The sequence below is a fragment of the Sminthopsis crassicaudata genome, chromosome 4 (assembly GCF_048593235.1).
Source record: "Sminthopsis crassicaudata isolate SCR6 chromosome 4, ASM4859323v1, whole genome shotgun sequence".
Classification (NCBI taxonomy): domain Eukaryota; kingdom Metazoa; phylum Chordata; class Mammalia; order Dasyuromorphia; family Dasyuridae; genus Sminthopsis; species Sminthopsis crassicaudata.
In genome coordinates this window covers 308,078,861-308,106,693 of record NC_133620.1, presented here as the reverse complement: position 1 = coordinate 308,106,693, position 27,833 = coordinate 308,078,861, and the positions used below count along the sequence as shown (strand labels likewise).

The following is a 27,833-nucleotide window of genomic DNA, read 5'->3' as shown; positions in this document are numbered from 1 at the left end:
CTTATAGTTGATTGTGGAGTATCCAAATTCCCAAAGGAAATGTAAAAATTAAAGAAGTAAAGATTTTGCTAAATGGAAGAAATATAAAATTGGCTAAATAGAGTAATTGTGAAGAATTCAGAGAAATATGAGAGATAAATGTATATAGAGAGAAGTAAGCAGAACTCAGAAAACATACACAATGACTACCATGTAAATGGGAAGGATGGGAATAACAACACTAAAACAACTTGAAGACTGCTTAATTATAATAACCCAGGTTTTCCCCACAAAAGAGCTAAGAAAATGTACCTGTGTGGGATGGGTACTAGACCCCTTTCCCAAATTAACTAATCAGAGATATCTTCAGGTACAAGGAGAAAGCAATTTTTTAATCCCTACAGGGAGAGGCCCAGATACACACCTAGGAGCCATTCCAACTCTTGCAATGTGCTACTAAACCTAGCCAGCTTCTGGCTTGTTCAAGTTTTAACAGCAAAAGACCCAAGCCTTTTCATGGGATAGACTAAAAGTATGTAACCCTCCTTGACCAATGGTCACCAATGTTGTCTGCTTCTGATGGGTCATGTAACTTCACTAACTTCTTGCATCCAAGGTTTCAAGGCCTGGGAATAGGGATCAAGGCCTAATCTCATAAACTTGAGAAAACTTCATCCCATGAGTCCCATTCACCTGGAATCAGGGAGACTCATCTTTCTTTCTGAGTTCAAATCTGGCCTCTGACATATAAAGCTGTGTGACTCTGGATAAGTCACTTACTCCTGTTTGCCTCAGTTTCCTCACGTATAAAATGAGCTAGAGAAGGAAATGGCAAACTATAAAGGGCTGAAACTCTGAATAGGTGCACTGGAATCAGACAACCAAGCACTTAAGGCTAATTACCTATTGGACAATACTCTGTTAACATATGGAAAAATGGACATTCTCACTATTCTGTGCTGGCTCAATCTTTTGGTATATACAATTAGGAGGGATTAGGGGGTGGAGTAAGACAAGCCAGAGTCACTTTGGAGGAGAATGAGGAGAAGGGAGGTTGGTGGTGAGCCTCATGGAGTCTTATCCGTCTCCTTTACTTCTCCCCCTAAAGACAAGGACTTTTGCTGATCCTGACTCTGGCTGGTCCTGGTCAATAGGGAGCTAGCTCAGCCATCACAGCAAACTACTTCACTATCTTTGCCACGAAAACTACAGTGTGACAACAAAGAGTCAGACACAACTGAAAACACCTTAACAACAACTCAATCATTTCTGTTACATTTGAATACATTCAAGTTTATTCATCCATTCCACAATTGATGGGAACCCCCTTAGTTTCATTTCTTAACCACCAAAAAATAAATCATCTATAAAGGGCTGAATCTCTGAGTAGATGCACTTGAATAGCTGAGCACTTAAGGCTAATTACCAATTGGATGATAACAAGCATATTAGCATATGCTTGGAGAATGACCCAGCCCACAATCCTGTGCTGGCTAGATCTGTGGGTATATACAGTAAATGAAAGGCATGGGAGGGTGGAGTAGGACAAGAGGGAATCACTCTTGGGCAGTGGAGAGAGAGAAAGGAAGTGAGGGGATTCCTGTGTCCATTCTTCTCATTTCGACCAAGATTAAAGATCAAGGATTTTTGCTGATCCTGACTCCATCTGATTCTGAGGTATCCAGGATGCTAACGCGATCATTACACCATCAAGAAAAAAAAAGTCCTTTTGAACATACAAGTCCTATTCTTTCAGAAATAATTCTAGTAATGCATTTCTGGGTCAAATGATGGGGACATTTTTCTACATTTCCTTCCAGACCTACACACTCATCAGATTTAATAAAGTTGACACAAACAGAAAATGACATATGCTAGAAACTGTCTGTTTTTCCCAGACTTCCCAACATTTGTCATTTTCCTTTTATATAAACTTGGCCTATCTAATAAGTCTGAGGTGGAATGTCAAAGTAGGTTTAGTTTGCATTTCTCTATTTATTGGTGATTTTGGACATTTAAATATGATTAATTATAGTTTGAATACTAAATAAACTTGAAGCTATTTTTAAGAAACAAAATAGATTTTATCTTTTATGGATGAAAATCAGATTATTAATATCAAAAATGAAAGGCAGAAATTCACAAAAATAGGAAAGAGATAAAAATAAATTATTAGAAACTCTTTTGCCTAAATCTGTCAATAAAACTGACAAAGAAAGCAAATATGTACAAAATATGAAATTCTGAATTTAATAGGACAAGAAAAACATAATTTAAATAACCCACTCTTAGAAAAATATTAAATTAAACAAACCCATCCAAAAAATCCTAAAGGAAGAAAAATGCAGGACCACATGGCTCTAAAAATAAATTCTATCAAACATTTAAAGAAAAATGAATTCCCGTTTTATACAAACTGTTTGCAAAAGTAGGAAAACGCGCTTTTACCAAATTTCTTCTCTGATACAAATATAAATTTCAAGTTCATATTCCCCTAAACAAGAGAGTCTAAAAAAGAAAGAAAACTATCTCTAATGAATATTAGTAGTAATTTTTGAACTAAAATATTAGCAAAGAAGCTGAGCAACATATCAAAAAAAATGTATATATGACCAAGTTGGATTTATACCAAGAAACTATCAAGGTAATTAATCATGTTAATAACTAGAACAACAAAGACCACAAAATCATGTCATTAGATACAGAAAAAGTCTTTGATAAAATAAAATATTCATTTATATTTTTATTTTTGTTTTTTTTAATTTTTAAAATTAATTTTATATTTATAACTTTTTTTGAACAAGACATATGCATGATAATTTTTACAGCATTATCCGTTGCACTCACTTCTGTTCCGAATTTTCCCCTCTTTCCCTCCACTCCCTCCCCTAGATGGAAGGCAGTTCCATACATGTTAAGTATATTATAGTATATACTAGATAAAATATATGTGTGCAGAACCGAATTTCTTATTGCACAAGAAGAATTGGATTCAGAAGGTAAAAATAACCTGGGAAGAAAAACAAAAATGTAAACAGTTCACACTCATTTCCCAGTGTTCTTTTTCTGGGTGTAGCTGATTCTGTCCATCATTGATCAATTGGAACTGAATTAGATCTTCTCTTTGTTGAAGATATCCACTTCCATCAGAATACATCCTTATACAGTATTATTTTTGAAGTATATAATGATCTCCTGGTTCTGCTCCTTTCACTCAGCATCAGTCCATGTAAGTCTCTCCAAGCCTCTCTGCATTCATCCTGCTGGTCATTTCTTACAGAACAATAATATTCTATAACATTCATATACTACAATTTACCCAACCATTCTCCAGTTGATGGGCATCCATTCATTTTCCAGTTCCTAGCCACTACAAAAAGGGCTGCCACAAACATTTTGGCACATAAAGGTCCCTTTCCCTTCTTTAGTATTTCTTTGGGATATAAGCCCAGTAGTAGCACTGCTGGATCAAAAGGCATGCACAGTTTGATAACTTTTGGGGCATAATTCCACATTACTCTCCACAATGGTTGGATTCGTTCACAACACCATCAATAATGCATCAGTGTCCCAGTTTTCCCACATCCCCTCCAACATTCATTCATGGTTTTTTCCTGTCATCTTAGCCAATATGATAGGTGTGTAGTGGTATCTCAGAGTTTCTTAATTTGCATTTCTCTGATCAATAGTTATTTGGAACACTCTTTCATATGAGTGGAAATAGTTTCAATTTCATCATCTGAAAATTGTCTGTTCATATCCTTTGATCATTTATCAATTGGAGAATCGCTTGATTTCTTTATTAGAGTCAGTTCTTTATATATTTTGGAAATGGTGCCATTATCAGAACTTTTAACTGTAAAAATGTTTTCCCAGTTTGTTACTTCATTTCTAACCTTGTTTGCATTAGTTTTGTTTGTACAAAAGCTTTTTAATTTGATGTAATCAAAATTTTCTATTTTGTGATTAATAATGATCTCTAATTCTCCTTTGGTCACAAATTCCTTTCTCCTCCACAAGTCTGAGAGGTAAACTATCCTATGTTCCTCTAATTTATTTATGATCTCATTCTTTATGCCTAAATCATGGACCCATTTTGATCTTATCTTGGTATGTGGTGTTAAGTGTGGGTCCATGCCTAATTTCTGCCATACTAATTTCCAATTCTCCCAGCAGTTTTTGTCAAATAATGAATTCTTATCCCAAAGATAAGTGGGATCTTTGGGTTTGTCAAACACTAGATTGCTATAGTTGTTCACTATTTTGTCCTGTGAACCTAACCTATTCCACTGATCAACTAGTCTATTTCTTAGCCAACACCAAATGGTTTTGTGACTGCTGCTTTATAATATAGTTTTAGGTCAGGTACAGCTAGGGTATCTTCATTTGATTTTTTTTTTTCATTAATTTCCTTGAAATTCTCAACTTTTTGTTCTTCCATATGAATTTTGTTGTTATTTTTCTATGTCATTAAAATAGTTTCTTGGAAGTCTGATTGGTATAGCACTAAATAAATAGATTAGTTTAGGGAGTATTGTCATCTTTATTATATTTGCTCGCCCTATCCAAGAGCACTTAATGTTTTTCCAATTATTTAAATCTGACTTTATTTTTGTGGCAAGTGTTTTGTAATTTTGCTCATGTAATTCCTGACTTTCCTTTGGTAGATTCCCAAATATTTTATACTATTGACAGTTATTTTGAATGGAATTTCTCTTTATATCTCTTACTGTTGGATTTTGTTGGTGACATATAAAAATGCTGAGGATTTATGTGGATTTATTTTGTATCCTGCAACTTTGCTAAAGTTGTGAATTATTTCTAAATAGCTTTTTAGTAGAATCTCTGGAGTTCTCTAAGTATATCATCATATTATCTGCAAAGAGTGATAGTTTGATTTCCTCATTACCTACTCTAATTCCTTTAATTTCTTTCTCTACTCTAATTGCTGAGGCTAGCATTTCTAATACAATATTGAATAGTAATGGTGATAGTAGGCAACTTTGTTTTACTCCTGATCTTATTGGGAAAGGTTCCAATTTATCTCTATTACATATGATGCTTGTTGATGGTTTTAAATATATGCTCCTGACTATTTTAAGGAATAGTTCATTTATTCCTATACTCTCAAGTGTTTTTATTAGGAATGGATGTTGGATATTGTCAAGTGCTTTTTCTGCATCTATTGAGATAATCACATGGTATTTGTTAATTTGGTTATTGATATAGTTGATTATGCTAATATTTTTCCTAATATTGAACCAGCCCTTTATTCCTGGTATAAATCCTACTTAGTCATAGTATATTATCTTGGGGATGATTTTCTGTAATCTTTCTGCTAATATTTTATTTAAGATTTTAGCATCAATATTTATTAGGGAACATTTATATTTTTAAAAAAATTAAAAGTCTTGGTGCAATTTTACTGTGCTTAAACCAAGAACTAACATTATATACAAAGGAGATAAACTTGAATCCTTCCTAGATTGGGGTAAAGAAAAGATGTCAATTGTCACCACTCTCATTTGACATAGTGCTAATAATGCTAGATTTAGTAATAAACTAAGAAAAAGAAATTGAGAGAATAAGTAGAGACAAATAGAAAATAATCATTTTTGGAAATGATTTGTGGAGTATTTAAAACAAACCAAACAAAAACTGGATCCTCTAATTTATACACAAGTATTGCTATAGGCCACATTTTGACTTAGTTTTAAAATGTGATCTTATTTCTATTTTATTGTATTTCTATTTGTTTTGTCAAATATTTTCCAAATACATTTTAATCTTATTGAGAGTCACTTGGGAATTTATAAAAAGCATGTGACCAGCATCCTGCATGCCTGACAGCTCTCTGAATTATAGAACCCTCAAAACTCATCTAAAATTTATTGAATTCAGCAAAATTATAGGGTACAAAATGCACACAAACACTAGCATTTCTATATATTTTCAACAAAACCCAGGAGGAAGAGGGAAAATATCTTAAAAATTCAGAATTTACACATGCAAAAATTTTTTTAAAACAAATATAAGATGCTTTTTTACAGAAATAAAGACAGACCTAAATATTGAGATACTGATTTTAAGCTTAGATTTAGGCCATACCAATATGATAAAAGTGCAAGTGTATCCTAGATTAATTTACTTTTTCAAATACATACCAATCAAAATATAAAAGAATAAATTTATAGAGCTTAAAAATAATAAAATCTACCTACAGGAATAAAAATGTCAAGAATCTAAAGGGAATCATGAAACAATGTTAAACAATTATTTCAAAAAATACAATAAAACTATAATCATAAAACATTATTTGATATCACTTAAAAATTTTGAGAGGTTGATCTGTGGGACAGATTAGTTATACAACAAACAGAAATAAATTGACCTTGTATCTTTTTCTTTAATAAATCCAAAGATCTCAGTTAGTGGGGAAAAACTCACTCTTTGACAAAAACTATTGAGAAAGTTTGAAAGCACTTTTTTAGACCTTATACCATATATCAAATATTAGATCTTGCACCATCTATCAAATAAGAGTTCCTAATAGCTATATGGATTATACATAAAAGGTCAAACTATAAATTAAGTGGGAGAATTTACCATTAAAATCTATGTATAAGTGCAGAGTTCATGAAAAATTATTGATCTCCCTGACCAACTTTAAGTGCCATCTTTTACTGGGAGTCTTCCCCAGTATCTTTTAATTCTATTGTCTTTCTTCTGGAAAAATCTTTTTTATATATAATCCTATATGGAGATTGCTTTGTATTTATGTTTGAGTGTGATTTCCTCCTTGAATTGTGAGCTCTATAAGGGCAGGGACTAGCTTTTATTTTTTAATAACACTTAGGAGAGTGTCTCACCTATAGTAAACAATTAATAAATGTTTGGTTGTTTGATAAAAACATTGATTTGTTTTTATCGATGTTTGATAAAAACAAGAGGAAATGGATAATTTTGATTACATAAAATTGAAAAGTATTTTCACAAAGAAAGCCACTGCAACAAATAATTAGAAAAAAATAGACAGAATGTTTGTTTAAAAAAGATGTAATTTCTAAGACATATAAGGAACTGATTTAAAATAGGTGAAATAAGGGTCATCTGAAGGTAATATATTATGAAATAGCTATTTTCTGATAGGTAACCATGTAAACATCTCCAAATCAACAGATGCTTTTGCCTTTGATGAGGACAGCAGCAATGATGAATTCTCTCCAGAACAGATACGAAGTGAAGACTCACAGGGGTCTAATAGTTTCCTACCTGACACAAAAGCCACAGAGCCCTCTTCAACTGTCCGATCAGAAACAACTCAGGTAATTGAACACAATTTAGGTCTCCAAACCTGTGTTACTGTCTTTACCATAAGGAAAAATACTCCAGAATTTCTCTTGGCTGAAAATAAATATCTGTCAAAAATTCATTTTAGGTGTCTTTGGCATTTCTCTTGATGTGATTTAAAATAACTAATTTTCCTCATGCATTTTGCAGGCCAATTTGATAGTAGCAAAATTTGATTCCACACTACTGAATGCTCAAAAAATAGTTCTATCACATGTATAAAGTTATTGTGTAATTTAAAAGTTAACTTCCAAATTAACTTTCCTATTCTACCTTTAGTTAGTAGTAATATTATCCCTATTATGCAGATAAAGAAAGCAAATAACAAGGAAAGTTTAGGTGATTTTTCCATAGCTAGCAGCCTAGATTCAAACTCAGGATCACTCTTCCTATTACTCTACCTCTTACCCCCTAAGAAAAAAAAGTAATGCTCTTTTTGTCTTACTTCCATACTTGTCTTTTTTGTCTTATGTCCATAAGGAGAACTAGAGAAATGAAAGTAAAAAAAAAAAAAATGTAAGGTGAAGCCCTAACAAGTTACCTGAAAGGGTAGCATGTGGAAAGATATTCTATAATATGGAGTAAGATAGAATACTTTTTGCATATTTCAAACTATCCTGGCTTTTCTTGGGCTTCAAGGTCTCCTTGGCTTCATCTCCTCAGTTCCTCTCTCCCAACTTAATGCATAGCATCCCTACTATGAATAATGTCTTTCAAACCTATCTCAGAATCAAGTTGTCTTGCAATTTTCATGAGGGTCCTGTCATCTCTGGGGATCTGGGCCTAGATCAAGGCCCATCACATAACTATGAAGCATCATTGTATAATAAGAGCATTCAATTCTAAATTAGAAAAAAACAGGTTCAAATTTTAATTCTAATATTGCTTTTAGAACAAAGACGAGTCACTTCACCTCTTAGGACCTCAGTTATTTTTTGTTTTATAGATTTAAAAAATCTCAAGTTGTAAGTGATTGAGGGATTAAAGGCTGATGAATATGGAAGAAGAAAGAAGAGGAGGAGAATGAGAAAGTAAAGAAGGAGGAGGGGAAGAAGAAAAGAAGGAGGAGGGGGAAAGAAAAAAAAGAATATTGCATTTTCCTAAAAAAATAGATACTTAGTTAGCTGAAGGATCATCTAAGTCTAAAGCTAGAAGTGTTGGATACTATAGTTGTCTTTGATAAGTTAAATCTAACAGAAAAGAGGAACCACCTAGAAGCAGAGAATCAGGGAATTTGTCTAGCATCTTGAATAGTTTGGTTGAGATAACATACCCATTGAGATATTAGTCAAGAACATTGTGAATCAACTCATCTCAGTAGCACCTTTTCAATACTCAATACAGAAATCTCATTCGTTAAAGAATTTTTTAAACAATTACTGAAGAATTAAGGACATGGGAGTTTATAATTCTAGTATTATTCAGCTTTTCAACAAGCATTTATTATATTTATTATATGCCAGGTACAGTGTTATCCCCAGTTCACTGGGGATAGAGAGTCCTAAGGAATTCCTTCTAATGTAAGAAACAGCGTAAAAACAATATTTATAAGCAAGATGTACTGGGAATTATCCTGAACACATGGCATGGCTTTTCCTCACTCTTATTCTTCCCTGACAGGTTTCCGTGTGCCCACTCCTGTTTTTCTTTGCCAGATTTCTGTTTAAGTGTATGACTATTTTCACCACAGATACTAAATATATTTCTGTAAGAATATGATACAGGTTTGTAGGTGGACTATAATGGTTTTATCCTTTCTATATTTGTTTTATACCTTTTTATGTAACTTCTAGGAAGTGATTTAGAAAGTATGTGAAATCATGCAAAAGCATTTAAACAAACATGAACAGTTCATTTTTACTACTCAACTCTAAGCTACAAACCTGTCATTCCATCTACATAGTCAGTCCCACATGCACCAAAACATATAAACAAACATGTGTCTTCTTTCTTCTCATTGTTTCCCCCTTTTCCCATTCTCAAGATCCAGAGTCTCCAGTTCCCTTTATATCCATTTGAATCCAACAGCTTTCAGGCAGGTTTACACTCATAATGCTTAATGTAAACTCCTTAGGGGAAAAATATGAAAACCTAGGATTAGGTTAGATTAGAATTGGAAGTAGGAGATCATTATATTTCTTCTTCCTCACTAATAAAATTATTTTTTTTTCAGGATCTTACTTCTGGCTCAGAAAATGATAGAAATGAACCAGTGTCACATCCCATCAACCAATCAGACAACATGAAGCAGGTGAATGGCCCATTGACCTCACCCATCCCTGTGCCTGCTGTGGTGAAGGTACAGAAATACACGTAACAGCTAAATCCAGTCTTACTGCCAATCTGTTGGGTCACACTCAGCCCACAGGGTAAAGTAATAAAGTTCTGAGTCTAATTATCTGAATCATGTCTGAGTTCATGAAAGATGTTACAGATAGGAATATTATATTCTATTTGAATTTCACTAGATGTATTCCAAGAACCCTCCAAGAGTCTATGATTCTAAGAAAAATTTTCTCCATCAAGATGATTTCTCAAAATGAAAGAATCCTTTCTGATAATTTCCCTTGTTCCTGAGAGTGCATGTATTAACCAAGGAAACAGTTTGGAAAATTACAGGGTTCATATTAATTATTAAATCCAAAAGGAAAAAACTATTACTGGATATTGAGGTTAGTAAAACCATGGAATAACAGAATAATAATATTGATTATATCCAGTGAAAAGATTTCCATGGCTAGTTCCTAAAAATTCCTAAATTCAGGTGAATTTAATCAATTTGCTAAGTGCTAATGAATAATACAAAAAATACAAGAAGAAAAGATTACTGTTAACTAGAGTGATCAAGGAAGACTTCAATAAAATTCAGTCTTCCTCTAGTCAAAAAGATTGAGTAATTGATAAAGAGAGGTGAAAGGGAGGTATTGCTGCTCTTCTTTGTAAAAACCATTAAAATAAAAAACACAAACAAAAAAGGAAATACAGAACCTCCGGGCTGATCGCTCTTACTGTAGTTACTGAGTTCTGTGGATGTGAATCTAGGAAGGGAGAGTCAGATGGCTGAGCTATGGGGCTCTGAAGATATGGTATTCCTAGCTGGATTTCACTAGGAAAGCTAAGTATGTTTTTAGTGATTGTCACTATCCTTATATAAACTTAATTTGTCAATTCAGTTGCTACAAATAATTAAATAACTTTTTTTAAAAAACTATGGACTTAATTATTAACAAAAACAAAATAAACACAAATCTTAACTCATGAATTCTTAGCCTTTGAAAAGACAGAACCAAATAAATAACAAACAACAACAAAAAAGCAAAGAATGTTTTTCAAGCCCATTGGGTTCCATTAATCCTGAATTTATTTTCATGTTTTGCTTGTCTCCTCTCCTCTTCTCTTATCTTTGCCTGCCTTCTCTCTTTCCACCATTTTCCTTTCTTTTTTTTCACTTCCTTTCATAAATATATATATATATATATATTTTTTTTAATTTTATTTTTTTATTCATTTTTCCAAATTGTCCCCTCCCTCCCTCCACTCCCTCCCCCCGATGACAGGTAATCCCATACATTTTACATGTGTTAGAATATAACCTAGATAATTCAATATATGTGTGTAAATACCATTTTCTTGTTGCACATTAATTATTAGCTTCCAAAGGAATAAGTAACCTGGGTAGATAAACATTAGTGCTAACAATTTACATTCACTTCCCAGTGTTCCTTCTCTGGGTGTAGTTATTTCTGTCCATCATTGATCAACTGGAAGTGAGTTGGATCTTCTTTATGTTGAAGATTTCCACTTCCATCAGAATACATCCTCATACAGTATTGTTGTTGAAGTTTATAGTGATCTTCTGGTTCTGCTCATTTCACTCAGCAATAGTTGATGTAAGTCTCTCCAAGCCTCTCTGTATTCCTCCTGCTGGTCATTTCTTACAGAGCAATAATATTCCATAACCTTCATATACCATAATTTACCCAACCATTCTCCAATTGATGGACATCCATTCAACTTCCAGTTTCTAGCTACAACAAAAAGAGCTGCCACAAATATTTTGGCACATACAGGTCCCTTTCCGCTCTTTAGCATTTCTTTGGGATATAATCCTAATAACAGCAATGCTGGGTCAAAGGGTAGGCACAGTTTGATAACTTTTTGGGCATAGTTCCAAATTGCTCTCCAGAATGGCTGGATTCTTTCACAACTCCACCAACAATGTATAAGTGTCCCAGTTTTCCCACATCCCCTCCAACATTCATCATTATTTGTTCCCGTCATCTTAGCCAATCTGACAGGTGTGTAGTGGTATCTCAGAGTTGTCTTAATTTGCATTTCTCTGATCAGTAGTGATTTGGAACACTCTTTCATATGAGTGGAAATAGTTTCAATTTCATCATCTGAGAATTGTCTGTTCATATCCCTTGACAATTTATCAATTGGAGAATGGTTTGGTTTCCTATAAATTAGGGTCAGTTCTCTATATATTTTGGAAATGAGACCTTTGTCAGAACCTTTACTTTTAAAAATATTTTCCCAATTTGTTACTTCCCTTCTAATCTTGTTTGCATTAGTATTGTTTGTACAGAAACTTTTTAGTTTGATGTAATCAAAATCTTCTATTTTGTGATCAATAATGATCTCTAGTTCTCCTCTGGTCATAGATTCCTTCCTCCTCCACAGGTCTGAGAGATAGACTATTCTCTGTTCCTCTAATCTATTTATGATCTCATTCCTTATGCCTAAATCATGGACCCATTTTGATCTTATCTTGGTATATGGTGTTAAGTGTGGATCCATATCTAATTTCTGCCATACTAATTTCTAGTTTTCCCAACAGTTTTTTCTGAATAATGAATTTTTGTCCCTAATGTTGGTATCTTTGGGTTTGTCAAAGATTAGATTGCTATAGATGTACCCTTTTTTGTCCTTTGTATCTAATCTGTTCCACTGATTGACCGGTCTATTTCTTAGCCAGTACCAAATGGTTTTGGTGACTGCTGCTATATAATATAGCTTTAGATCAGGTACACTTAGACCACCTTCCTCTGAGTTTTTTTTTCATTAGTTCCCTTGCAATTCTCGACCTTTTATTCTTCCATATGAATTTTGTTGTTATTTTTTCTAGGTAATTAAAATAGTTTCTTGGGAGTCTGATTGGTATAGCACTAAATAAATAGATTAGTTTGGGGAGTATTGTCATCTTTATTATATTCTCTTGGCCTATCCAAGAGCACTGAATGTCTTTCCAATTATTTAAATCTGACTTCATTTTTTTGGCAAGTGTTTTGTAATTTTTCTCATATAATTCCTGACTATTCTTTGGTAGATGGATTCTCAAATACTTTATACTCTCAACATTTGTTTGGAATGGAATTTCTCTTTGTATCTCTTGCTGTTGCGTTTTGTTGGTGATATATAAGAATGCTGAGGATTTATGTGGATTTATTTTGTATCCTGCCACTTTGCTAAAATTCTGAATTATTTCTTATAGCTTTTTAGCAGAGTCTTTGGGGTTCTCTAAGTATACCATCATGTCATCTGCAAAGAGTGATAGTTTGATTTCCTCATTTCCTACTCTAATTCCTTGAATCTCTTTCTCAGCTCTTATTGCTGAGGCTAGCGTTTCTAGTACTATATTGAATAGTAATGATTATAGTGGGCAACCTTGTTTCACTCCTGATCTTACTGGGAAAGGTTGCAGTTTATTTCTATTGCATATTATGCTTACTGACAGTCTTAAATATATGCTCCTGATTATTCTAAGGAATAATCCATTTATTCCTAAACTCTCAAGAGTTTTTAGTAGGAATGGATGTTGGATTTTGTCAAATGCTTTTTCTGCATCTATTGAGATGATCATATGGTTTTTATTAATTTGATTATTAGTATGGTCAATTATACTAATAGTTTTCCTAATATTAAACCAGCCCTGCATTCCTGGTATGAATCCTACTTGATCATAGTGTATTATCCTGGGGATGATTTTCTGAAGTCTTTTTGCTAATATCTTATTTAAGATTTTAGCATCAATATTCATTAAGGAAATTGGTCTATAATTTTCTTTCTCAGTTTTCGATCGACCTGGTTTAGGTATCAGTACCATGTCTGTGTCATAAAAGGAGTTTGGTAGGACTCCTTCATCCCCTATTTTTTCAAATAGTTTATATAACATTGGGGCTAATTGTTCTTTAAATGTATGGTAGAATTCACATGTAAATCCATCTGGTCCTGGGGATTTTTTCCTGGGGAGTTGATTAATAGCTTGTTCTATTTCTTTTTCTGAAATGGGACTATTTAAGCAATTTATTTCCTCCTCTGTTAATCTAGGAAGCCTATATTTTTGGAGGAAGTCATCCATTTCACTTAAGTTATCAAATTTATTGGCATAAAGTTGGGCAAAGTAACTCCTTATTATTTCTCTAATTTCCTCTTCATTGGTGGAAAGATCCCCCTTTTCATTTGTAAGACTATCAATTTGATTTTCCTCTTACTTTTTTTTGATCAAATTTACCAAAGGTTTATCTATTTTATTGGCTTTTTCATAAAACCAACTCTTGGTTTTATTTATTAATTCAATAGTTTTTTTTTACTTTCAATATTATTGATTTCTCCTTTTAATTTTTGTATTTCAAGTTTAATTTTTGGTTGGGGGTTTTTAATTTGGTCTTTTTCTAGCCTTTTAAGTTGCAAGCCCAATTCGTTAATCTTCTCTTTCTCTATTTTCTTCAAATAAGCCTCTAAAGATATAAAATTTCCCCTTATTACTGCTTTAGCTGCATCCCACAGATTTTGGTATGATGTCTCATCATTGTCATTATCTTGGGTGAAATTATTAATTGTTTCTATAATTTGCTGTTTCACCCAATCATTCTTTAAGATGAGATTATTCAGTTTCCAATTACTTTTTGGTCTATTTACCCCTAACTTTTTACTGAATGTAGCTTCTATTGCATTGTGGTCTGAGAAGAAGGCATTTATTATTTCTGCCTTCCTACATTTAATTTTGAGATCTTTATGTCCTAATATATGGTCAATTTTTGTATAGGATCCATGAACTGCTGAGAAGAAAGTATATTCCTTTCTATTGCCATTCAGTTTTCTCCAAAGGTCTATCATACCTAGTTTTTCTAATGTTCTATTTACTTTTTTAATTTCTTTCTTATTTGTTTTGTGGTTTGATTTTGTCTAAATCTGAGAGTGCAAGGTTGAGATCTCCCACTATTATAGTTTTACTGTCTATTTCTTCTTGCAGTTCTCTTAACTTTTCCTTTAGAAAGTTAGATGCTATACCACTTGGTGCATATATGTTTAGTATTGATATGGCTTCATTATTTATGCTACCTTTCAGCAGGATATAGTTTCCTTCCTTATCTTTTTTAACGAGATCTACTTCTGCTTTTGCTTGATCTGAGATAAGGATAGCTACCCCTGCTTTTTTGGCTTTACCTGAAGCATAATAGATTCTGCTCCAACCTTTTACCTTTACTCTATATGTATCTCCCTGCTTTAAGTGTGTTTCCTGTAAACAACATATTGTAGGGTTCTGATTTTTGATCCAGTCTGCTATCCGTCTCCATTTGATGGGAGTGTTCATCCCATTCACATTTACACTTAAAATTACTAATTCTGTATTTCCTGCCATCATATTATCCCCAGATTATGCTTTTTCCCTTGACCCCCCTGAACCCCTTCCCCAATATTTAATTTATAGACCCCCCCTTGGGACGCACAGCCCTCCCTTTTTTTTTTTTTTTTAGTATCCCTCCCCCCTCCCTCCAAGTCCCTTCACTTATTCTCCTTTTCCTTTTCCCTTTTCCTCTCCCCCCTTTTAATGAGGTGAGAGAAAATTCTCTGAAAAACAAATATGTTAATTATTTACTCTTTGAGCCTCTCCTGATGAGAGTAAGATTCACACAATGATTCTCCCCCTCACTAAGTTCCCTCAGATATGGTGTATTTTCTATGCCTCTTCCTGGGATGTAGTTTCCCTCTTTTTATCACTCTCTCCCCTTTTTCTGATATTACCCCCTTCCCTTTACTACACCCCCTCCTTTTTTTTTTCTTTTATATCAGTAAAATCTAATTATCCATGCGTACTTTCTATATACCCACAACAGAGATATAATTCTCAAGGGTTCTGTGTACCTTTTTCTGTTTCTCTTCAATCTTGTGGATGTAGATCAAAATTTTTGTTTAAGTCTGGTTTTTTTCTTAGAAACATATGGAATTCCTCTATTTCATTGAATGACCATCTTCTTCCATGGAAAAAGATGCTAAACTTAGCTGGGTAGTTTATTCTTGGTTGCAATCCTTGATCTTTTGCCTTTTGGAATATCAGGTTCCAGGCCCTTCTATCTTTTAATGTGGAGGCAGCCAGATCTTGTGTGACCCTTATTGTGGCACCTTGGTATTTAAATTGTTTTTTTCTAGCTGCTTGCAGGATTTTTTCCTTTGTGTGGTAATTCTGCAGCTTAGCCACAATATTCTGTGTTGTTCTTTTTTTAGGGTCTATTTCAGAAGGAGTTCGATGAATTCTTTCAACATCTACTTTCCCCTCTGTTTCTATTATCTCTGGACAGTTCTCTTTGATAATTTCCTATAAAATAGAATCTAGGCTCTTTTTTTGGTCATAGTTTTCGGGAAGTCCAATAATCTGCAGATTATCTTTCCTAGATCTATTTTCCAGGTCTATAGATTTTCCCAGTAAGTATTTGACGTTATTCTCCAGCTTTTCATTTTTTTTTGTTTGACTGATTCTTGGGTTCTCAATGAATCATTCATTTCTATTTGTTCCATCCTGAATTTTAAGGAGTTATTTTCTTCTTTCACAGTTTTTAGTTCTTTTTGTAAATGCCCAATTTCGTTTTTAAATGAGTTATTTTGCTCTATTGAATTTTTTTCCATTTCCCTAATTTTTTTTGAGAATTATTTTCTTTTTCCAATTCAGAAATCCTATTTTCTTGAGACTTTTTTATCTTCTCCAATTCAGAAATCCTACTTTCCTGTGATTTTTTTACCTTTTCTAATTCACTAATTTTGTTTCCCTGCATCTCCTGTGAATTCTTTATTTTTTCCAACTCCAATTTCAGAACGTTGTTATTCTCTATCATAGCTTCTCTTTCCTTTCCCCATTTTTCTTCAAACTCTCTTAGCTTTTTAATAGTCTCTTCTAGGAGAGAGTTATGTGATGGGGGGCAGGAATCGTTCCCCTTTAGGTTGTTATCTGCTGACTCTCTGCTGTTAACTTCCTCGGGGTTGGATACCCGCTCTTTCTCTGTGTAGAATGAGTCAATGTTTTTTTTTTTTTTTTTTGCTTTTTGCTCATACTTAAAAAATCTTTTGGAGTCTGTCCCTGGGGTAGGAAATTATTTATTTATTTCTTTACCAGCTTCCTCCCAGACCGGATGGATGCAGCAGCCCCTGCGCCTGAGCTAAGAGAGAGCTCTGGGAGAGAGTTCCCCACCCCCTCCCTGGAAGTGCCTCACAGGTGATCAGCACTGCTGTGCTTTGAGGGCGCTGTGTTCTAGCGGCTTCCCTGAGGTTTGAGACGGAACAGTAAAGGCGACTCAAAGCCTAGCCTATGCATCCCGGTGGGGCGTGGAGGTCAGCAGCAGGTGACGTGAAAAGCCCCTGCACTCAAACTGGAAGTGTCTGCCAGAAACTACGGTCCCTAGTTCAAAGGTTCCGCTTCTCTGGGACTTCCCAGGGCTGAATTCCACAGCCTCCAGCCAAGCCAGGCACTATGAGCTACCGCCCCGCCCACTTTTCAATCTCTTAACTACCCCCAGGTAAAAGCCTGGATTGCCTATGTTGGCCACACCCACAGTGCCGAGATCTGCTGAGTCACCCCCCGGGATCCGGGAAGATCTAATCTGGTTTTAAAATTTAAGTTGGCTTGATTTCTCTTCTGAACTGCTGTATTATAAGCAGAGAAGAGCTAACAGCCTGTGCCAGATTCCTCTATCTCAGTGGCTTCTCTTGTCCCAGAGCCCTCCCCAGCACAATCGGCACAGTGTGCCACTACCCCACTATCTGTGCTGGCCTTTCTTCTTCCTCCCCTGGGAGCTGACCTTTCCTGTTGAAACTCCAGATTCTCTTCAGCTGGTAAGTCGTGCTTCCAGTCCTTGTGGATTCTATCAGTCCAGCGCTATTTCTGAGGCTGATTATATCTAGTTGGTTGTGAGGGAAGAAAGGAGCTTACACAGTCGCATGTATCTTCTCTGCCATCTTGGCTCCGCCCCATATATATATAGTTTTGATAGTACTGATTTTGCTCTGCATTTTCACTTTTCCTTAGGTGGTCCATATTTATCATTTTGTGACACTGCAATATTCCAGTATGCTAAAATTCTCTCTCAGGCTCTGGTAACTCTCTTAAATTTTTAAATTATAAAAATGTCATTATCTTCATAGGTGAAGAAAATTACCATACTGTTAAAATCACAAATTTTCAACATAACATAATATGCAAGAATATGTTCAGTACTAATTGAACTGTAGTTTAATTGCTAGGTGCTTTACTATCTGTGTTAGCACAGCTAGACCTGTTTCCTCATCTGTAAAGCAAAGAGATTAGACTAGGTGGACTTCAAATTCTCTTCCAGCTCCAGCTCTGTAATCTTATAATCCATGTTAAACACTTAGATCCTTTCTAATTTATCTGCTTGCAGTTACAGCTAGATGGCACCAGAACACTGGACCTGGAATCAGGAAAACTCATCTTTCTGATTTCAAATAGGCCTCAGACACTTACTAGCTGTGTAGCCCTGAATAAATCACTTAACCCCCATATTTGCCTCAATTTTCTCATCTCTAAAATGAATTGGATAATGAATTGGCAAACCAAAAATTAAATCTTTGCTGAGAAAGCCTCAAATGGAGTCATAAAGAATAGGACTGAAACAACTGAATAATAGTAAGGTGACTATGAATATTTTTTGTAAAGATAAAGGCACTGATCTCACTCCCATGTTCCTCTACTTCTAATATGATGTTCCATTTCTTTTGTAAATCTTGAATTAATTTGAATCTTACTTTGATATATGATGTGAGATTAACATCTCTATATAAAAAAAATCTCTATACAAAAATTCTGCTGGACTACTTTCCAATTTTCCCAGCAGTTGATAAATAATGCATCTAAACCTGAGGAACTGGACTCTTTGCATTTATCAATCATGATTATCTTATGTTTGTTTTCATTTATATATTGTAAGTCTAATGTATTTCATTGGATGACTTCTATTTTTAAACCAGTGCCAAAAGTTTTAGTGATTACTGCTTTATTATTGTTTTAATTAATTTTAGTTGACTCTTTGAAAGTCTAGATAAACTATCAAATTGATAGAAAATGATAGAAAATTGATAGAAAATTCCCCTCTTTTCCTATGTTTATTCCATTGATTTCTTTTTCATGATTTTTTGTTAAAGCTAGCATTTCTGGAAAGGAAGGGAGGGAGGGAGAGGGGGAAAGGAGGAAGGAAGGGAGGGAAAGAAAGAAAAAGCAAGAAAGAAGGGAGGGAGAAAGGAAGAAAAATTGACATCAGCAAAATAAATGCCCATCAACAGCAAGAGATACAAAGAGAAATTCCATTCCAAACAAATGTTGAGAGTATAAAATATTTGGGAATCCATCTACCAAAGAAAAGTCAGGAATTATATGAGAAAAATTACAAAACACTTGCCACAAAAATAAAATCAGATTTAAATAATTGGAAAGACATTCAGTGCTCTTGGATAGGCCGAGCGAATATAATAAAGATGACAATACTCCCCAAACTAATCTATTTATTTAGTGCTATACCAATCAGACTCCCAAGAAACTATTTTAATGACCTAGAAAAAATAACAACAAAATTCATATGGAAGAATAAAAGGTCAAGAATTGCAAGGGAACTAATGAAAAAAACCTCAGAGGAAGGTGGTCTAAGTGTACCTGATCTAAAGCTATATTATATAGCAGCAGTCACCAAAACCATTTGGTATTGGCTAAGAAATAGACCGGTAGATCAGTGGAACAGATTAGATACAAAGGACAAAAAAGGGTACATCTATAGCAATCTAATCTTTGACAAACCCAAAAATTCCAACATTAGGGATAAAAATTCATTATTCGGAAAAAACTGTTGGGAAAACTGGAAATTAGTATGGCAGAAATTAGATATGGATCCACACTTAACACCATATACCAAGATAAGATCAAAATGGGTCCATGATTTAGGCATAAAGAGGGAGATAATAAATAGATTAGAGGAACAGAGGATAATCTACCTCTCAGACTTGTGGAGGAGGAAGGAATTTATGACCAGAGGAGAACTAGAGATCATTATTGATCACAAAATAGAAGATTTTGATTACATCAAACTAAAAAGTTTCTGTACAAATAATACTAATGCAAACAAGATTAGAAGGGAAGTAACAAATTGGGAAAATATTTTTAAAAACAAAGGTTCTGACAAAGGTCTCATTTCCAAAATATATAGAGAACTGACCCTAATTTATAAGAAACCGAACCATTCTCCAATTGATAAATGGTCAAAGGATATGAACAGACAATTCTCAGAGGAAGAAATTGAAACTATATCCACTCACATGAAAGAGTGTTCCAAATCACTACTGATCAGAGAAATGCAAATTAAGACCACTCTGAGATACCACTACACACCTGTCAGATTGGCTAAGATGACAGGAACAAATAATGACAAATGTTGGAGGGGATGTGGGGAAATTGGGACACTAATACATTGCTGGTGGAGTTGTGAAAGAATCCAGCCATTCTGGAGAGCAATCTGGAATTATGCCCAAAAAGTTATCAAACTGTGCATACCCTTTGACCCAGCAGCGCTACTACTGGGATTATATCCCAAAGAAATACTAAAGAGCGGAAAGAGACATATATGTGCCAAAATGTTTGTGGCAGCTCTTTTTGTTGTAGCTAGAAACTGGAAGATGAATGGATGTCCATCAGTTGGAGAATGGTTGGGTAAATTGTGGTATATGAAGGTTATGGAATATTATTGCTCGGTAAGAAATGACCAGCAGGAGGAATATAGAGAGGCCTGGAGAGACTTAAATCAACTGATGCTGAGTGAAATGAGCAGAACCAGAAGATCACTGTACACTTCAACAACAATACTGTATGAGGATGTATTCTGATGGAAGTGGAAATCTTCAACATAAAGAAGATCCAACTCACTTCCAGTTGATCAATGATGGACAGAGGTAGCTACACCCAGAGAAGAAACACTGGGAGGGGAATGAAAATTGTTAGCACTAATATCTGTCTGCCCAGGTTGCATGTACCTTCGGATTCTAATGTTTATTGTGCAACAAGAAAATGATATTCACACACATGTATTGTATCTAGACTATATTGTAACACATGTAAAATGTATGGTATTGCCTGTCGTCGGGGGGAGGGAATAGAGGGAGGGGGGGTAATTTGGAAAAATGAATACAAGGGATAATATTATAAAAAAAATATATATATATAATAAAAAATAAAAAAAAAAATAAATGCCCATAATGGTCTTGTTTTTCTTTTTAATGTTGTCATTGTATAAATTGTTCTCATTCTTCTCACCTCTTTCTACATAAGTTCATAGGGGGTCTTTCCAATTTCCTCTACAACTGTGTATTTCATCATTTCTTATGGCACAATAATATTCCATTCAATTCATATTTGTTTAGCCTTCTTCAAAAGGACACCTTAGATTATAATTTTTATTATTATAAAAAAATCTGAAAATATGTATATCAATACATATATCCATAAATATATATTTTTCATATTTATTTTTTCTCTTTCTTTTATTTCTTTGGGGAATATATATGTGTATGTATATATAAACTATTGATATCTATAAAAATATATATGTATATATTCATTATATGTGTATACATACAAATAATAATGGTGTGTCTGGACCAAAAAGTACACAAACTTTAGAAATTTGAGGGGCATAGTTCCAAAATTTACAATTCTACCAAAAGTGTTCCTGTTTTCTGCAGCCCTCCCAGTATTGGTTATTTTATTTTGTAATCTTTGGCAGCCAGATGGGTATGAGATAAACCTCAAAGTTTAATTTTTTGTTGCTCTTGAGTCATATTAGTTGTGTCTGACTCTTTGTGACTCTATTTGGGGTTTTCTTGACAAAGCCTTTGGAATACTTTGTCATTTCCTTTTCTAGCTCATTTTATAGATGAAGAACTGGTACAACAGGATTAAGTGACTTGTCCAGGGTCATTTATTTAGTAAATGTCTGAAGCCAGATTTGAACTCAGATTCTTAGGGTCAGTACTCTGTTTTATACAGTTTTTCTGTTGTTGTTGTTGTTGTTGTGAGGCTATTGGGGTTAAGTGACTTGTCCACGATTACACGTTAGTAAGTGTTAAGTGTCTGAGACTGTATTTGAACACAGGTCCTCCTGACTCCAGGGCAGGTACTCTATCCACTGCACCATCTAGCTGACCTTTATACAGTTTTTTTCTTCCTCTGAAAAATGTCTATTTATATCCTTTAATCACTTATCTATTTCAGAATAGCTCTTAGGAATAACTTGAATCTAATTCTTATAATATCCTGAATATGAGACCTTTGGCAGAGATAATATAGTTGTATGATTCTGGACAAGTCACTGAACCTATTTGCCTCAGTTTTCTCATGTATGAAATGATGATAACATCACCTACCTTCCAGAGTTGTTGTGAGGATCAAATGAGATAGAAATTGTCAATCACTTAGCACAGTTCTTAACACATAATGTGTTATATAACTGTTAACTATTATGATTATTTATTACTAAATGCCTTTGTTTCTTCTATCCCTCTCTTTCCCCCCCTTCTTATCCTTCCTTCCTTTTCTCTCTCTAGCCCTTTCTCCTTTTCCTTCTTCTTTGCTTCCCCTAGTAAAATGCAAGCTCCTGGAAGGCAAGAATTGACATTCTTTCTGCCCAAATCTGTTTTCTCAGCATTCAGCATACTGCCTGGCACTTAATGCTATTTACTGACTATTGAGGCTGTTACTCTCCTCAAAACAGCAAAGGATCCTGGTCAGGAGCCTTGGATTTAAATCTCAATTCTGCCTTTTATCAGCCATTAACTATGGGGGAAAAACATATAACTATAAATATATACCTCAAATACATATAACTATATGTTACATATAACTATATGTAAAACATATAACTATAAATATATATAATATATATATATATCATATATATATATAAATATATACCTCAAATTTTATTTCCTTAGCATAAAATGAGAGAATACTAATATTATTGTCCTTCTGTTGTAAATAAAATTACTTTATAAATATTAAGAAGTAAATATCTACCAAGAAATTAAAATTTTCATATCTTACTGAACCTCTATCTACCTCTCCTTTCTCTCTAGTGAGACTACCACTATCTTGGTTGCCATTGTCCTTATATCTTCAACATTTTTCATTCAATATACTTTCATGATATTTTAGAATTACCAATTTTTTTCCTTTACTCTAGGTTGACTTAATCCTGGTACAATAGTCAATAAACTATACTCAGATTTCAAAATAGATTTCATGTAAAGCCAATATGGTTTAATAGAGGACTGGCAATCATAGGATCCTAGAGATGGAAGGAAATTCAGAGGGCATCTGATCTGACCCGGTAATTTTTACAAATGAAGAAAATGAGGCTCAAAAAATTTTAATGACTTAAGACAGCTTCCACAGGTTCCACATCTGAGCCCAGATGCTCTGACTCCAGAATCAATGTTTTTTCCTCTATACTATATGACAGGGAAATCTTGATTCTGACATTTAATGCCTCTAAATCTCATTTTCTTTATTGGTAAAGTGGGAATAACAATAGTTGTAATATCTATCTCAGGATTTTTTTAGGATAAAGTGACATGATGCATATAAATTATACAGTTTAAAACATTTTTTAAAGTTAGCTATTGTTAAATAACAAATCCTGGCTATATAATGTGTACAGTCTTTGTCATTTAAATCATAAAGGGTGCTCTTTCCTTCTCTCATCTTTCAACTTGAAGAGGGGAGTGGGGCTGCTTTACATGCTGACCAGAGCTCTTAATCACTTCCCACACCATGAAGTGATATTTTTTTGGTTTAATGATTGAGATTGAAAGTGATGATTCACTGTGATCCATTCTTATTAGGAGAATATATCTTCTAGAAGCCATGGGTCAAATTCATTTTTCTGCATTTTGTTTCTGTAATTCAAAAAATTCCCTACAAAGAAATTTTCCATGATATAATTTCATTTTCTTGTCTGCATGCTAACTCTTATGTTATTTTCCTCATGTCTTTTGCAGTCTAAGTCCTTTAGTGACAGCAAAAATCGGCACAAAAAACCAAAGGATACCAAACCAAAGGTGAAGAAGCTCAAATATCACCAGTACATTCCCCCTGATCAAAAGGCAGAAAAATCTCCTCCACCCATGGATTCTGCTTATGCTAGGCTTCTGCAGCAGCAACAACTTTTCCTACAATTGCAAATCCTCAGCCAACAGCAACAGCAGCAAAGATTCAACTACCCAGGACATCATCAAGCTCAGCTAAAGTGAGTCACTTATGAACTCATTACAATCTCTCATTTCTATGTCATTTCTTTTTTATTTTATTTTTAATTTTTGGAATAAAATAAACATTTCCTTAATACCATACAATAAAAAGATGATGGTACATGAAACTGCAAATCTATTCTGTACAACTTGCTATTCCTTTCAAATATGCATATATTTGACTAATATATAATTTTTCCCCCTCCACTCTCTGCCCTAAAGATGTTTTCCTATTTACCTATTGCATTGTGATTTCTGTTGTCTCTAGATGGTGATCCTTCTCTGGGAGGAGGTTTCTTTTCTATAAATCCTTTTCTCTGGGAGCAGGTTTCTTGGGAGGCTTCTGGAGCCTCCAGCCAGAGTGAAGGTGGATGTGGGAATGAAATCTTCACTCTGAATCTTCTAGAGTGTGGGAATCTGACTCTGTTTCCAAGAGTGTGGGAAGTCTTCTCCCTGACCCAATCCAGACTGACTCTTTCCAGACTGCCTTCTTCCAGATTGACTGTGCCCACTCAATGTTGCCTCCTTTTATCCTCCCAGAGAATGGGCTTGTGGGTCCTTCAGGGGCTTGTGGGAACTCCTTATGGACCAATGAGTAAGCTTCTTTAAAGATGTAAACTCCTTTCAGAAGTCTAAAGGTGTAAACTCCTTTTAAAGGTGTGAACTCTGAAGTAGAGAATTGTTAAGTACTGACTTAGCACCTAGTAAGGATTCTAACATTGCATGTCACTTATACATTGATTGTATGCTACCTTTCATTATTCTGTATCTGGTTGTATGCTGTCTTAAATTGTGTTAGCTTTGTCTTCCCAGCTAGATTTTTACCAGGGTATTGAGGCCAAAACAAGTATGTTGGGAAACTTATGTCTAGAGAGAAGTGATGATGAAAAAAAGAGATAGCTTGAGGAGAGCAATCCCTCAGAGTAGGAAGTTCAGGGTCTGCAAAGAGAACTCATTCCACCAAACCACTGACTGAGAATAAATAATGCCAATGTGGGTTCCTCTTTGTAAAGTTTAACCCTTTTGAGGACAAGGGTTGTGTTTTATGTCATCTGGTGATTTTAAAAGTGTCCAGTCACTGTAATTTGTTGGTTGATCAATCTGAATTTTGGTCTTCCTTCCTCAATCCTTAATCTCTTACCACAATTGATATGTTATATGAGCAGACAAAATCATCTGCTAATCCTATGTTTTCCTGCCTCCAAAAGAAGTCGTAATTAACAGATATTAAAGTAACATTAAGAATAAAAAGAGAAATCACTTCTAGATTCCTACCAAAGCAATCAAAATTCTGAAAGATGAGGGGAGGGGAAAGGAACTTGAATAGATAAGTATTAACTTTACCTCAGAAAGGTATTAACCCTAAGGGAGCAAGTACAACTTATTTCTAAGTCTTGTTAATTCTTGGAAGAAACAAAGAAGCTTATTTCTTCTATTTATAATACTACTGTGCCCAACTTTAAGAAAATCCAGTGTATAGACGTATAAAACTAATAAATTTAGGGCATAATATCACAAATGGAATCTTTCTTAAGTGATAAAGATTTATAGTAAATTCCTTTAAATAAAATTTACATTTAAAATGTTTTAATTTTGTAGGGGCAGCTAGGTGGCGCAGTGGATAGAGCACCAGCCTTGAATTCAGGAGGTCCTGAGTTCAAATCTGACCTCAGACACTTAATACTTCCTAACTGTGTGACCTTGGGCAAGTCATTAACCCCAGCCTCAAAAAAAAAAAAAAAAGTTGGAACAAATTTTGTGAAAGTCAATGGTTTGGCCCTATTTTTCAGAAAACATATATTAGATAAGATGAAACAACATTTGTATTTAGAGCAAAGACGGAAATGTAACTCCACATGGAAAAGAGACTATCTCTCTAATTTGTTTCCATATGAATTATAGTTTAGGAGGAAAAGGAAAATTATCTAAGCATTTGATACAATATATCCAAGAACTCCATAACTGAATGAGAGTTTATCAAGAAACTCAAAAACAGAAACAATCCCAAATTTTGTTATTAACTCTCTCTAAATTTAAGATAAAAATATTTCTCCTCTATTCATTCTTTCTCATTTCATGATGGAAAATATTCCTAGTCCTCGCCATATTCAAGCTTTTAAACTTTCCTATACTGGGGATATGGACAATCCAGGCCCTAAATTGTTACTGAAGAATCTAAATAAAAATATGCTGCCAGACTGATCAATCAACACACATTTATTAAAAACCTGCTATGTGCGAGATAAACTATGAAGTTGTCTAAAATATCCCATTGTCTATTTTTTAGGGAATCTAATGAAGAATTGATCAGAAATCCAAACTCAGCAGTTTCCATAAGCAATACTCTTCTGTCTCCTGCCAAAGATACTTTTTCTGGACAAACTGGCATTTGTTCTCTCAAGCTTGGTCCTCTTCCATCAAATCTGGATGATCTGAAGGTATAGGTTTTGCTGGCTATAAAAAAAAGAAGAAAAAGAAAAGATTGTATAGCAGAAATCACCAATAGCAGGTTGTGTAGCAATATTATTATGTAGGTAATATAATAGTAGTCTATATTTGTGCTGTGGCAAAGGAGAGAAGAATTTTTATCATTGCATAAAATCCTAGTCATCAACCATTTTTTAGAACTCCCTGCTCCACACTAATAATGTATTATGTAATATTAAATAATTGCAATCAATTCCATAGTAGTGTAACTTGACTCCTTTCCATGAAAGAATATATCAAAAAAATCCTTATCCAATATATTTTCAGAAGTGAAAAAACACAGTATCATCCTTGCAGGAAACTCTCTATGTAAGTCTGCAGTTTATCTCTAAATTGTAGAGAGTCTAGGACACTAAGAACCTAAATGATTTGTCCACTGTCACACTGTTTGCGTTAGAAGCAGAATTTGGAATCAAGTCTTACTGATTCCGAGACTTGCATGTTATATACATAGCCTACTAGAAATCTGTGCACAGAATCTATCCCTTTAACTAAGTCATCTGAGAATAAATACTTTCACATTTATAATTCTCTGTTGGCATTTTATTCATATTTTGGTGGCTACAATCAAAAGATTTTTGCAAAAAAAATCTGTTCAAATTGTCTAAAGAGAGTATTCTGACCTGGTAAGAACATCTGGAATATTTGTGTTCATGATGATGCCACATTTTAGGAAAAACATTAGTAGGTTAGAGTATATTCAAGGTTGGGAAATGGTAACAACTCTTATATCCATGTTAAAGATTACTTGCATGAAATGAAAACATTTATCCTGGAGAAGAGAACCAGGGAAACAGAAAATAGTAGGGGAAAATTTGGGGAAGGAGAATGGGGAAGAAGAAAAGAAATAATATCTATTTTAAAATATTTTGTCATGAAAGAGAGAATTTTGATTTGTTCTATCTAGTTGCAGAGAAGAACAGAAAAGAAGATTTGAACTGCAAATAAGGATAGCCTTAATAATTGGAGCTGTCCAAAATAGAAATGGGATGTCTTGGGAAGTAATTAATTTTCTATAACTGGATTCTTGAAACAAATGTTTACTATTGGATAAACACATTCTCTGCTAAAGAAAAATCACTAAAAATGATGATGGGGAAAAATAGACTAATGAGATTACATCCAAGAATGGGAGTCAAGGGTTTTATTTTGTTTATTTTTACTTGAATCTAAATTTATATTTGACATTATAGAATTCATGATGAAAATAAGAATATTTGGTTATTTGATGATGAAATAATCTCCCAAATGACCTTACTAAATTTAGTGAGATTATTTCATGAAGAATGGCCTCATCTAGTTCCTTTTTTTCACAAGGAATTACATATATTCTGTTATAGAATGAAACTTCTTGAGGGAAAAGATTGTTTAATTTTTATCTTTGTGTCCTAAAGATGAGAGTAGGTACCAATTTTAATAGTTACTTAGTTTAATGCACTGCA

General features: G+C 34.0%; 1 protein-coding gene across 12 annotated transcripts in view; it reads left to right on the top strand.

The window, feature by feature from the left end:
• MYOCD (myocardin) overlaps positions 1–27,833 on the top strand; it is a 123,839-nt gene that overhangs the window by 78,591 nt on the left and 17,415 nt on the right. For 11 of the 12 annotated variants that reach the window (XM_074312032.1, XM_074312035.1, XM_074312030.1 and 8 more), the window contains 4 exons: positions 7,159–7,304; positions 9,503–9,628; positions 23,656–23,903; positions 26,192–26,342. In XM_074312032.1, the coding sequence (XP_074168133.1) occupies positions 7,159–7,304; positions 9,503–9,628; positions 23,656–23,903; positions 26,192–26,342 (671 nt within the window). The remainder of the gene's footprint in view (positions 1–7,158; positions 7,305–9,502; positions 9,629–23,655; positions 23,904–26,191; positions 26,343–27,833) is intronic. The other variant, XM_074312031.1, reaches the window with a different exon arrangement.